Source organism: Lipophrys pholis, assembly GCF_963383615.2.
Source record: "Lipophrys pholis genome assembly, chromosome: 6".
In the NCBI taxonomy this organism is placed as follows: Eukaryota; Metazoa; Chordata; class Actinopteri; order Blenniiformes; family Blenniidae; genus Lipophrys; species Lipophrys pholis.
Window position 1 is genome coordinate 22,223,398 of NC_137629.1, and position 12,979 is coordinate 22,236,376.

Here is a 12,979-nt window from a genome sequence, read left to right on the forward strand (position 1 = left end):
AAGTGGTGAGCTCTGTTTGTCGTAAAGTGTCAAAAATATACATTATTTTTCTTCTCATACCAGCAGCTGGAAGAATTTTCAGGTGTCAACATTAGGCTGCAAGTATACCCACACAAGGTATGCTTTTCATAATACAATCTAGCATATCACTGTGTTATCAGATTTCTGCTACAGATACATTTCATAAGCCGTTATATTTTGCAGAGCATGGGCGGCAAAAAGCTACATTTGGAAATGCACTCATTGGTTTTTTATGAAAATATAGTGCAGTAAAAAGTCTAATATTGGTTAACACGTTTTATGTAGGTTGTGACCATGCACTCACTCCTCTGGGTCTTATTCATGTGCATCTTTTTCTTCTTGGTTCATGTACTTCCCAGGAACAGAGCTTCCATGGTGACACAGGGAGAGCCCCCGCCTCCTCTATTATTTGATTGCCGACCCCATTGGCCCCTCACTTGTCATTGGTTTCAAGTGATGCCAGTAATTCTGAACATTTGACATCCATCATTGTATTATAAGAGGGAACATGAATTCACACCCCACATTGAAAGGCCACTCTAAAATGTGCCGTCTCACTGTATGGGGGTGTGTTGGGGGGGTGTGTTGGGGGGGGGGGGGGGGGGGGGGGGGGTTTACATGTGCCTGTGGTTATGAGGCCAGTTGTATGAACATGCCAAATTATCTGAAACGCCTTTGGAGACGGCTTCTGGTCGAGAAATTAACATTCAATTCATGGACAACAGCTCTGGTGGACATTCCTGCAGTCACCATGACTATTGCAGGCACCTTCAAAACTTCCGACATCTGTGAAACCGCACATTTTCCAGTGTCTTTCATTTGATTGTGTCCAGCCTATAAGACAAACCTGTGCAATAAACCTGCTGTCTAATGAGCATCTTGATATGCCACCCCTGTGAGGCGGATGGAGTAACTCCACAAAGCAGAAGTGCTCACTAACACAAATTTAGACATATTTTTCAACAATATTTGAGAGTTCAACTCATGAAAAATAAGAGCATTGAGTTTATATTATTTGTTTTATTATTTATTGTTCAGTGTGTGTGTATATACCAAAACTGTACAATGACTAATTTATTTATCTTATTAAGTGATTGTGACGGTTTCAGGCAAGCAAAATAAGCACTAATATTATGGCAATAACGTCCAATAAAATCAGTCTAAGCTTTAAAAAATAACAAAGTTATATATTTTTTGACAGTGTTGCAGCTGTTTGTACAGATTCTACAAAGAGATTCAGTGAAAGTCTGCATAAGTTTAACTCTTGGTAACCCTCACACACACACATACACACACAATAATAATGGTGTGGGTCTTTCTCTGGATCCACCCCAGTGGACTGAGACTTATGTGGTAGATCGTGAATGAATGAATGAATCAGCATTGTCCTCGTGCTTAACATGGCCTGGCGAGACACGTGTCGTACAAAAGGCAGGCTGTGTGGTGCCACCTGTGATCACTGGTGCAGGTCTCACCTTGCTTTGTTGGCCCCTTCACGGTCGCTGCTCCTGCGGGGTCCGTCTGTTTCCCCCCTCCCTCACATTGAGCTGCACCCTGTGGAGACTCCCGGCAGCATGCATGCATGCAATGTTTCCCTCCTCTTCTCGTGCAAGACCGCAGAAGCTCCTCTCGCGATACATGGACTGAACCCATTTCCAAGTGCGCGCGCGCGCGCGCACCATCTTCTTCCTATTATTGTCCTTCTCGGAGTTCATCAATTAGCCTTTTGCCAGAGATAACACTGACTTAATGAAGCGTTGCATTAACTGGAATATTACTTCCCTTTGCCCAAATTAATGAGGCCGCTAATTGTCCTAATTTGCGTGTGAAACCCGGCATTCAGATTTCTCCCTTTGCGCACCAGAACCACCTCCGTAGCTCCGGGTGTGAGGGGATAATTACAGACCAGCTCCTCTCGACATCAAGAGGTGCACTGTTCCCGGTGCGTGATAGTGTAAAAAAAATAATGGAAGCCCTCCATTGTGAGGAAATTAAGGAGTCTTTAATTAAAACACGGCTCCTGTGGGGCGCCGAGGAGGGAAACGGGTAGAGTTTATTCCTGTACCTGTTCGTGTGCACCTATTCATATGCTTCATGAAAGCAGACAGAAGTCTTTTCATGGTGGGATGAATGGGATTATAGTGGCTGAGCATGTACAGACCTTTTGAGGGCCATATCTAGTCTTATATAGTCTTGCATTAGTTTATTGAGACGTAAAGCAGTTCAGAGAGAGGTGTTATTTTCAAACGACATGAAGGATGTTTTGCTGTGCATATCTGGGAGCTTATTGTACGTATATAGATCATACAGGTATATCTGATTATGTTATACAGTATATGTTGTGTTTGGATGAATAGTAGTGAAAATATAGTGTTGCTTAAAAAAACAACTGTATATCTACTTTTTCCATCGCTTGAATGCCATCTTCATGTAAGAATATAAGCTATCTAATCATATCATACTTTGTAATCACAATTAAATGTAATTAATTTAGCTCTTTTATGCTGATTTAGCGATGTGATTGATAGTTTGGCACTGAAGCTAAATTATTATTAATTAAAGGTTGAGGTTTAACAGGTTTCCACATCATGTTTATTCCTCCATCCATTCCTGCCTCTTCTGTACTGCTTTATCTAACTTAAGGTCTGTGGCTGACTCCAACCGACCTTGGAACTCTGGGTGCAAGTGTGGTACAACCTGGGGTGGTTAAAAGACAGAATCACACACTCTCTGTCACATGTTACAGCCTTTAAAAGCCGCACAGTGGTTAGTGGTCAACACTCTTGCTCCATAATGAGAATATCTTGGGTTTGAATCCAGCTTGGGCCTTTCTGTGTGAAGTTACATGTTCTCATGCATGACTTTTCTCCAGATACGCTGGTTTCCTCTAAAACGGTTGGTCTCTGTGTCTTTCTGTTTGCCCTGAATGGCTTCATACCTGTCCAGGGTGTACGAAGGGAATAAATAAACTGGATTGATTTGAGAAAAACTGCAGTGTACCCAAATGAAATGAGAACATGCAAACGCCACACAGAAAAAGTTGCAAGTCTCTACAGTTCAAACTGGGAACTTTTTAACTACATGGTAAAAGTAGTAACTATTAATTCAGTGTGGTGCTCACGAAAACAAATCAGATTAGCTTATGATTTGTTTTAGTATTTTCATTTTTAAGCTAGACTTAATTCATGTACTAACTAACTAAATCTTAATCAACAGAAGAAAGTGGGATATATAAAGAGGTTAAAGTGATATTCCTTTCCCGTTGTTACTCACTCCCACTGTGCTGAGTTGTGTTGACACAAGTGGGCACTGTTGTGGTTGCCTGATGTGGGGAAGTGCTTTCCCCTGCATGATTGGGTCATGAAAAACAACATTAACTTTAAAACTAGTAATCATTTGAATTTCAAGCACAAATTTTAGAATCGCATTTAATGAAAGTTCAATTTACACATATTTAAGACCTCTGATCAAAGTGTTCTCTCTTTCAGTGAGGGTCAGTGGATGTTGACCTGAGAAATGTTCCTCACGCCTCCTCCTCCTCTCCCTCTTCTTCTCGTTCCTCCTCTTCCTCACTCCGCACCAGATGGGAAGTGGAGCCGCATTTTTTTAAAGCCAGCTCTCAGGGTTACAGGCTGTTGCGCTGGCAGTGAGGCTGAAGGAATGAAATATTCATGCAAACCCCCCCTTAAAAAAAAAAAAAGAAAAAAGAATGGACACCCCGGGACAAGGAACGTGCCGATTTATTCAACTCAGAAGGGCTCATTACACTGCTGGCGGCGAGGCAGGTCACGGTAATTTTCTTTACCAGTGCTCGACCCCGACTGTCACACTCTTACTGAGGGGGGGAGCTCTGAATGCAAAATTTGTCCAAGTCACCCCCGACACCTCCCAGCGGACAGGTCCCGGTGCTGGAGCTGCTCCTCTGCGGTAATAGACGCTCTAATGAGTGATTAGCGGCTGCGTCACCGTGAACGCGCAGTTGTAGCCGCGCGCGGCATATGGGAGACGTGGGTCGTTGACTCGGAGGTGCGTAAAGCTCGTGCAAGGTGCCAGGGGACACCAGCTGATAGGCACAGGGACGCAGCCCGCAACAGACATTTGCAGCCTAATTAATCTCCCTTCACTTGGCCTCACTGACAAAACTTCATCCTTGCAACAACAGTTTAAAAGTAAGAGCAGGCACTGGCCTCCGCACGATTTGGTCCTTCTGTGTGACTAAAGGATTCATAAATCCTACACTTATCAGTTATCGGGACTCTGTAATAGCCAGGTGTGTCTGCAGCCTTGTCTCCCACCTGTTCCTTTTATTATTCTTCTGCAAATAATCCGCAAGAAAAAAAAAGAAGAAAGAAAAGATCAGCAGCTTTTTATTGTTTGTTTGAGAACAAACTTGTGTGCATTTCGCTGCCAGGTTCAAGACCAATTAAGGAGTCGGTTAGTTGCTCATGAGAAAGATATCCTAATTCACTTTCCATGAGATGAAGAAGATGATAATGCTGATGAAGACTTAACGGTTTGTCCTTATCCACAGCAAACCATCTAATTCAGCTGCTTTCAAAGCTTAGGGGGGATGTCTTTTCCTTGTAAAATGTCTTTCTTTTTAGTTTCTGGGAAAGAATATGATTAGATGTTATAACCAGAGCAGCTACTTATTTTTGGGACTGATTTCAGTCTTCAAGACAAATTCATTGTATATATAAAAAAAAAACTTTAGCAATTTTGAATGTAACAGACTTTGCAGTTGGAGACGAGGCATCAGGACTTACTTCATAGTAACATTAAAAATGTGATGCTTTCTATTGCCTATGAATTCAAATAATAATAAATTCAAGTGGAAAAACCCATTAGGAAGTTTTGTTAATTTTTGGGGGGAGGAGGACAATGTTGTTCATCCTCCCACACTTTGAAAGCTCCTGGTCTGCTTAATTGAGATTTTGAAATATATCATAATAGACATATTGTTTCACATATTGTGAAACCTCTGATGGAATTGCCTCAGGCAAGTTGCAAAAGATTGGTGTTTGATTTAATTGTGGTGAAAATGAACCAACTTAAGCGGGAAAGAGCCGACATTTGTTGTTTATTCAGCTCACAAGATGCTATAAAGTTAAAGTAAATGGACTGTTTAGAAATTAGAACTTGTTACTTAATGGGAAACAATGCAGCCCAGACTGGGGGAAAAAAAAGGTCATTAGATCATTTACGCCTTCTTTCTACTCACCACTAAAGCTTCTCAAATCTACACTAGTATACAGCATCACGCTCCTAAATGATTAATGCTCCCGGTTCCCCTCTGTGGGGATGACAACAAGGTCGTGATTGAGTTACAATACACAATAGGAGGAAAAAAAGTGGAGCTTTGTCTAATTGTTCCTTGACAGGGTCAGAGGGGATTGTGCGATTGGCTGCTGCCTCCTGAGGCTGCGGGGCTGTCAGAGCTGTCAGAGTTCTGGGAGTGACAACAAGGTGACTTGGCGACGCTGTATAAATTGTCAGCGCAGTGCAAACATCTCCAGAGAAGAGAGCGCATCAGCCAAAGTCTTTGGCGCGACCTTTCCCTCGGAGCGCATCACCCCGGGCCTCTTGCTTACAGTGATGGCCGCAAAAGCAGAGCTCTCAGACTGGCCAGAGTACCCGGAGGATTTCACTTTGCTCCAGCAGCGCAGCTTGTCTCACATCAACTCCAAAACCTGGATTTCTCCAAACGCGATCCGAGCGCTGACGCGCAGGGATGCGCACGGACCAGCAGACGCGTGCGTCCCACTGGACAAACTTGTGCCAATGAGCAAACTCCCTGACTGCGTGTCTGCGACCAACCTGACGGAGGCAGAGCCCGGGAGGGCGGCAGACGGGGGCAAGACGGGTCACCCCGGCCCTCAGAGACACCGGCGCGTCGCGGCCAACGCCAGGGAGAGGAGGAGGATGCACGGCCTCAACAAGGCCTTCGACGAGCTGAGGAGCGTCATCCCCTCTCTGGAAAACGAGAAAAAGTTATCTAAATACGACACGCTGCAAATGGCGCAGATTTACATCACGGAGCTGTCCGAGCTGCTGACCGGCGTGGTTCACCCGGAGAGCAGGAGTCCTGCGGCGGACAAGAGCTCCGGCAGGATGAGTCTGATTCACTCGCTGCTACCTGCGTCCGGAGCGCAGCCCCAGAAGATGCTGCCCGGGGAGCAGCGGGACCCTTCCGCCTCCATCGGCCATCTCATTATACTCGGACCTTCATCTGATCTGGAGTCTTCCTCCAACAGCAGTGATGGCGAGTCCTCTCACCTCAGTGACATGGAGGAGAGTCACAGTCACAGAGAGCACAGCCACAGACTTTAATCACTTTCCAACCAACAGCAGGTCTGTTCATTATGTGAGATAGTCATCCTGCATATACTCCTCTCATCAATAATAGATCAGTGGCTGCGCTGCAAATGAAAAAAATGTACAGGTATCTCAAAACGCATAGAGATCTAGAATTGGTTTCTTCCTGAGGCCAGTGTAATCTCCATTTGGCCTTTTTATGCACTTTATACATCCAGGGGCGGACCTACAAAGAGTTAATCGTGGCGCTGGGGCACCTAAATGGGATATAAATGAGTTATTTGGCTGATAATATTCAGCCTCGAAACAGTTTCAATTAATGTATTTATTTTCTTAATGTTGCTTTGTTGGCAAAAGCAATTCTTTGTCTTTGGAAAGAGGGGGATATTGTTTCACACTGCCAATATTAATACAAGCTTGGACACTTGTACTTGGTTACACCCTTCTGTTAAACAGGTCAGTGGAGTTATAAAGTCAGTGCAATTTGCACTGCAGAGTTTTTGCCATGCCAAAGTGAAACATGTCTCTCTCTTTCATTCTTTATCCTTTTTTTTTTTGCACTGTGAAAAAACACAGAAATATGATCAAATTGAAATCAATAAAACAATAATTATAGTCTTACTCTTCAAATTGTTTCCAGTTTTATTACATTTTCTTATACAATGTAACTCTACACAATAACTGACATCGCTTGAAGGGGTTAGGGGTCATCACCCACCCCCCCCCCCCCCCACCCCGCCCACCCTCCGCCGCCCCCCATGGGAGCTCCGCCCCTGTGTACATCCTAAACCATTACTAGTGGCATTTCATGTGTGATTAGAGTTGATGTTGGATTGAACAATTATTTTTCTATTTATGTATAGCTCAGGGGTATTTTTATTCGGATTGTTTTACTACAATAAAGATATACTTTAAATACCAGTGTGCGTTTTAAATGGGTTTTGTATTGGCGACACCGTCATGACAATCCATGCAGTATTCACAGCACAGTTTGGCTTCTGGGTCGTTTCAGCTGTTCATTTATAAGCGACAAAGAAGACAAACCCACATCATGCTGTGCAACCCTTTGAATTAATACATGAATCAAACATATCGTGTCTTGTTTAACAACACAGCAGTGAGAAGAGTCCACAGAAAACGTAACCAGATGCACTTTTCATACAATGAGCCACAATATAACATCCAAACATCTGCATTGCCAAAAGGCCTCACCACATGTTCCCAGCGGGGATTTCACAGAAGCAAAGAGACTAATTACACTTTATGACATTTCATCATGGTTAAGATCGCCCCTTCTAGTCTGTCTGTTCACTAATAGCCTACGGAGAAAATGTGGAGCTGCCCGCTCTGTAGGGAAGCGGTGGCTGGAACTTTGCCAGGTCCTTAGAAATCATTTCTGCCAGCCTGTGTTTAAAACTGCCGGGGGCCTCCGAGGGGGTGACACTGGCAGCCGAGCTGGTGGCCTCCTCTGTCTCCGTCATGTCATCTTCTGCCAGTGCCTGTGTGCCGTAGACTGTCTGGACACTGTTATCCACGAGAGGCGGTTGGGAAGTTTGGAGTTTGGGTAGAAGATGGGGGGCAGCTCTATGTGCGGGTGGAGTGAGGGGAGGAGGGAGAGGCTGAAGCTGTTGAATCGAGGGAGAATTGCCTCTTTTCACATCTGCATAGATGTAATCTGAGAAGTCTGCCTCGGCTCGGGGCGAATCCCTTCCCATCAAAGTGGGCGTGGCTCTCCTTAAGTTATAATAAATGCTGTCCTCCATGTTATCCTGGTTTAGAGACTCAAGGGAATAACACAGTTCTTCCTCATCCTCATCCTCAACCTCCGCTCTCGCTGCCTCGTTGCTGCTTGAGAGACGCCGATTGACAAGCGACGGCTGCTTTACATTTTCTGAAGGGACGTCATTAATAGTGGAGTAGTGGCAGTCAGGATCAGCGTCTGTGTCAGCGGAAACGTCTGGGAGGTCAAGGGGAGACACGGTAGACGATGATCCTCTGTGGAGGCTCACCGGCTTCTCCTCCCCTGTACAATGCTTGGATATAGCCTGGAAGATCTCTACGCCATGCTGGGTGTGGAAGGTGAAGACTCCCTCTCCAGACTCACACCGACGGCCTGCTTCGATGCAGAACCCCCCCTGCAAAAGACAGAGGGCAGATTTACAAGGAGTTACTTGTTGTTTGCATGTTCTCCCTGTGCTCGAGGGTTTTCCTCGAGCTCCAGCCATTGTGCACCATTTGTACTGTGTTGATTAAACAGATTTGAAGGCACTGGTGAGCGTCTTTAAGCAGCTGCTGGCCGTCGCTTCACATTCAGTACCCAAACATAGTAGTATAACTTCCTTTTGAGCTTGGACTTGAACCGTTTTCCAACCTGTTAAATAATTTCCTTTCAGCATTTGTGAATAAATGTGACCTTTGTGTCCGGGTAATCAAGAGCTCATTCGGTAATTTACCTCGACTTGTCCAAATTTGCGCAGGAGCCTGTAGGGCCAGCGGTAGACGACGTCACTGGTGGCGATGGCGAGCAGCATCATCGCCTCCCTTTTCGGGGAGACCAGATAATCCCCGGACAATTTGCACCTCTTGGATGCCTCGGTGCTCAGAACGGTCACCTGGTAGTGGTTTGGAGGAAGAGTCGAATCTAAACATGAAACAAACATCACACCACTCTTGAGGTCAGCGCAGCATTAACGAAGCAGATTTTCCACAGTAGGCCCGAGGAGTAGTGAGTTAGGAGAGGACATAAATATACACAAATACATTTTCAGGCTAGAAAAAACCCCCGAAAAGGCTGATTTAAGGCTCGCCTTCTCCTAATCTCTCCCTGTGACTGGGCTGCCCGAATTGTTCAGAAGTGTAATCCATTAGGAAATAGAAAGAAATGCATTTGTATAAGCCGGCGCTTGCTGACGCTAATACATTCTGGCTTTCATGTGAGAATAAATTAGTGGCTGTAGCTTCCGCTCACATTTAGTGAAAGTTTCTGCAGGAATCCTGAATACATGATGCCACAACATCTTTTCCTTTGACATAATCCGTTCACCCGCCGAGGTCGTTCACAAGCAGGCCTGAGAGCAATACTGACTCTAATTAACGGCTATTATTTCCTTGTATATAAGTCGTGCTCTCAAAGTTTACTGCTGATATCTCTGAGCTCAGGGACGTTGTTACAATGTAGTTTGACAGAGCGTATAATGTTATTGATCTGACAATAACACAAATCGTGAGAAAGCCATCTGAACCGTGGACGCCTATTTAAACCCTAATATCTTATCTAAAACTCTCATATTGACACGTTTTAAAAGCTTGAACAGGCAAAGGAGTACTTTATGGGCACAGACATGTCTTATTAATTATTGATTATGTAACAATACAAAGACCTTTATTGCAACGCAGCAGATTATTTCAAGGCCCTTCAGCATCTCTCTGTTCCCCTGCAGCTTCAACTAAATTACATGTACTTAAACACATTTGTTTATAATTTTGTACCACAGTTCTTATCTTGTGCCTAAAGGTCACACAGGTGACAAATATGGGAGTATTTCAACAACTGAAACGCGCTCCACATCCTGCCATGCCCTCGCGTCTTTCCCCACGGGAGATTAACGTTGAGATTGTTTTTTATCGGCAACACTGCCGGGTCATTCGTCTGTTTAATATGCGAGAAATCAGCAAAAACAAACCCATTATCAAAATGTCATTACCTCTTAATTGCAGCTATTCAAATCATAGACCATACATTTGGAATAAAGAGCATAACAATAAACAGGTTTATAATATTTAATCTCTTTTTTAGAAGGTTACAAATTGTTCAAATTTGATTTGGTGTGATGAGCTACAAATCCAAATTGTTATGGTAAAGGTTGCAGACCTGATGGACCATTAGGAATGGCTCCATGTGCTACTCCTAATGCTGCCTTTGCAGCGATAGTAGCTGTATGCACATGACCGACAAAAGTCTTTAAATAACAGACATACTGTCTTCTTTTGATTTGAGTGCATTCCCACCTTTCCACGATGAGTAAAGGTCATTGTCCTCCATGATCAAGCTGGTTCCTTCCTCAAAATTCCCTTTGTCTGATTCTCCAGGATCCTTCTGTAAACACAGTGGCAGAACAAACATTACATGGAGTCTACACCTCGCCCTTATCACTACTTTATGGCTTCAAAATGCTCAGACGGAAAGAAAGAACATATCTTGTGCAAGCACAAGGTTTGGAGAAGTGAAGTGAGAGAAGTTACAGATACCTTGTTCACTTCCTCATTATGCTATCGGCTACAAGTCAGGTTTAGTCTCACCATTCCATAGGTTGAAAAACCACTGTGGATATATATATATATATATGTAGGGGAAGTTGCAAGACAAGGAGAGATAATACCTGGAAAGCTAGAATGCAGAGGGCGTTCAGCCAGTCCTGGCTGGTGGAAGAGGCTAAAGTGTAGGTGCACTGTGTGGTGATCAGGTAGAAGGCCATACAGCCGGCGGGGCAAGACGCCTTGGGAGCAAAGGTGACACTCAGGCAGTCACTGAGACGCACGACTTTTCTCTCGGACGACTTCTGCCGGCTGGCTTTCTTCGATTCAGGACTGCGGTCAGCTGCAGAGCAGAACTCCAGCCGGCCGACTCCAGTGGGGCTGGCTTTAAAAAGAACCATCCAGACTTTTCTCCATGTTCTCTGTCCGGGGGGGGGGGGGAGAGGGACTGTTAGAGGTTGCAGTAGGACCTATAATTGTAAATTAAAAGCACCTTTTGACAGTGTGAACTTTATTTAAATTGCACAAACTCAGTCAATTCGCAAGCTGAGTTTGGCTAATTCGGACTAAAGTCTAAAAGAGAAAATTTTGGCTCATGACATTTTTGGACTACTATATATTTTCTTCCCAGATGACAACAATTGAATGCAGCCTGCACAAACACACATACACACAGCTGGGGGAGGTGCACAGAAAGTCCAAGAAGATTCTCCTTATGAGGCATGAACAACAAACCACAAAGCCACGGTGCAGCACACACCTACACGTCTGGGGCTAAATGTTATTTTGACAGTACATCTAAACCCCTGACGTTTTAACAACAGATGTGGTCTAAATATTGTTTTATTAAGACAAGCAAAAACCATTTAAACTTTAGATTTTAAATCTCTGAAAGTCCCACATCGTTGTTTTCTTTTGGTAAACAATTCATTTCTACCTACCATAAACATTCTTTGGTATATGAGACTCTTAATCATATAATTCCAATATTTATTGCTTAACAGTTGCCCGGATGTCTAACGACAAATATTAGACAAACTTATGTTCAGTTTTGGTGCTCCAATAAATCTTCCTTTAAAGGGCCAGATGCTGCTTGCAAACATTGTCCTACATTAAATTAAACTGAGAGGATTTTAAATATCAAAAAACAATCACTAAAAAGCCCATATTAGTGGCACCAGAATATAGTAAATCTATTCTGATTCCATCTACTGAGCCATCACTACTTTGAACAAACTCTTAATATAGAAGGTCCATCACAAGGTGACACCATATTAAGCATAATAAACACATCTACACATTTGTGCTCTTGTGACTTAAACTGCTAAAAAAAAAAAAATATCTGTATTGATATTGTTGAAAACATTCCTGCATGTTTAAGTACGAGAGTTAAACTGAAGCACAAAGAGATAACCAGCAAAAAAAAAAAGTAGTTTTTTTTAATCATGTCATTAAAGTCTCTTAGGTTTTATTTATTACACGCTTGTATTTGTTAAACATTGAGAATGCTGGACCTTTCAAAATGTTGTTGGAGAAAGAAAGGAAATATTGTTCATTATGAATTACACTGTATTTGTAACAATCAATAACATCTAATGACATAAACCTGAAAAGTACAATATTTTTATTTTTCCACTGTGAATTAACTCCACGTGTATATTTTACACTTGGTACACAAATGTTAGTACTTCACACATTTTTGGGTTTATATATAATTTTAGCCTATCCCATGAAAACAACTATATCTCCAAATATTTATTTAAAAAAAAACAAAATGTTGCATATGTTTTAACTGAAGGTCATACTTATTCAGTCAAGATTTTAATTTGCATTTATTCTAACTTTGTGTTAAAACAATCAACTCTTCAAAATGCATACTAAGTCGAGAGTAAGTCACCAATAATATAATACAAAAGGAGAATTATGAAGCAAGCCTCCCTCTCTATAACATGAAATGTCGACATAAAGAAGCATCACAAGGAAATTGTGTAGATTACATAACAGCAGTCAGAACAAAAACCAAACAGAGAAAAAGCCTAAATTACAAGAATGTGCTCTCAGTGTCCACTTAAAAACTTACTTTTCCAAACTTGGCCCCTTGAAGATACAACATTCCCTCTTTGTAGACGACGTCCATAGTTACAAACTTGGATTGCAGGGACGCTGCTTCAAACACCCAGTGTGTGTGTTACACCTCTGAGCACAAAGGGCAGTAAAATGAGGTTTCCTGTGAGGTTAAAATAGTAATTTCCTTTACATCACCAGCAGCTTTCATTTTGTTTAACAGTGGTAGATCTAACTGGGGTAACGGTGGAGATCCGTCTCCGATCTGAAACTCAAGAGTTGCAGAAATGAGAGGATGCACAAGTTCCCTTTGCATTATTCTGCT

The 12,979-nt window shown here is 42.9% G+C and overlaps 1 protein-coding gene across 1 annotated transcript; it reads right to left on the reverse strand.

Annotated features, from left to right (window-relative positions):
• Positions 1-6,962: 6,962 nt before the first annotated feature.
• dok3 (docking protein 3) lies at positions 6,963-12,971 on the reverse strand. Its single transcript, XM_080465991.1, has 5 exons — positions 12,671-12,971; positions 10,716-11,012; positions 10,345-10,432; positions 8,790-8,977; positions 6,963-8,471 (listed from the first exon to the last, which is right to left on the reverse strand). Exons 1-5 carry the CDS (start codon positions 12,725-12,727, stop codon positions 7,656-7,658), a joined length of 1,446 nt encoding a protein of 481 aa, XP_080322117.1. The 5' UTR covers positions 12,728-12,971; the 3' UTR covers positions 6,963-7,655.
• Positions 12,972-12,979: the final 8 nt, after the last annotated feature.

What these genes read in the sequence shown, in the direction of transcription:
- dok3 (XM_080465991.1), bottom strand. Translation starts at nt 12,727, where the DNA reads ATGGACGTCGTCTACAAAGAGGGAATGTTGTATCTTCAAGGGGCCAAG. An exon ending in AAGGGGCCAAGTTTGGAAAA is followed by an intron (nt 11,013 to 12,670) that starts GTAAGTTTTTAA and finishes CCCCCCGGACAG; the next exon opens with AGAACATGGAGAAAAGTCTG. An exon ending in GCAAATTTGGACAAGTCGAG is followed by an intron (nt 8,472 to 8,789) that starts GTAAATTACCGA and finishes TGTCTTTTGCAG; the next exon opens with GGGGGGTTCTGCATCGAAGC.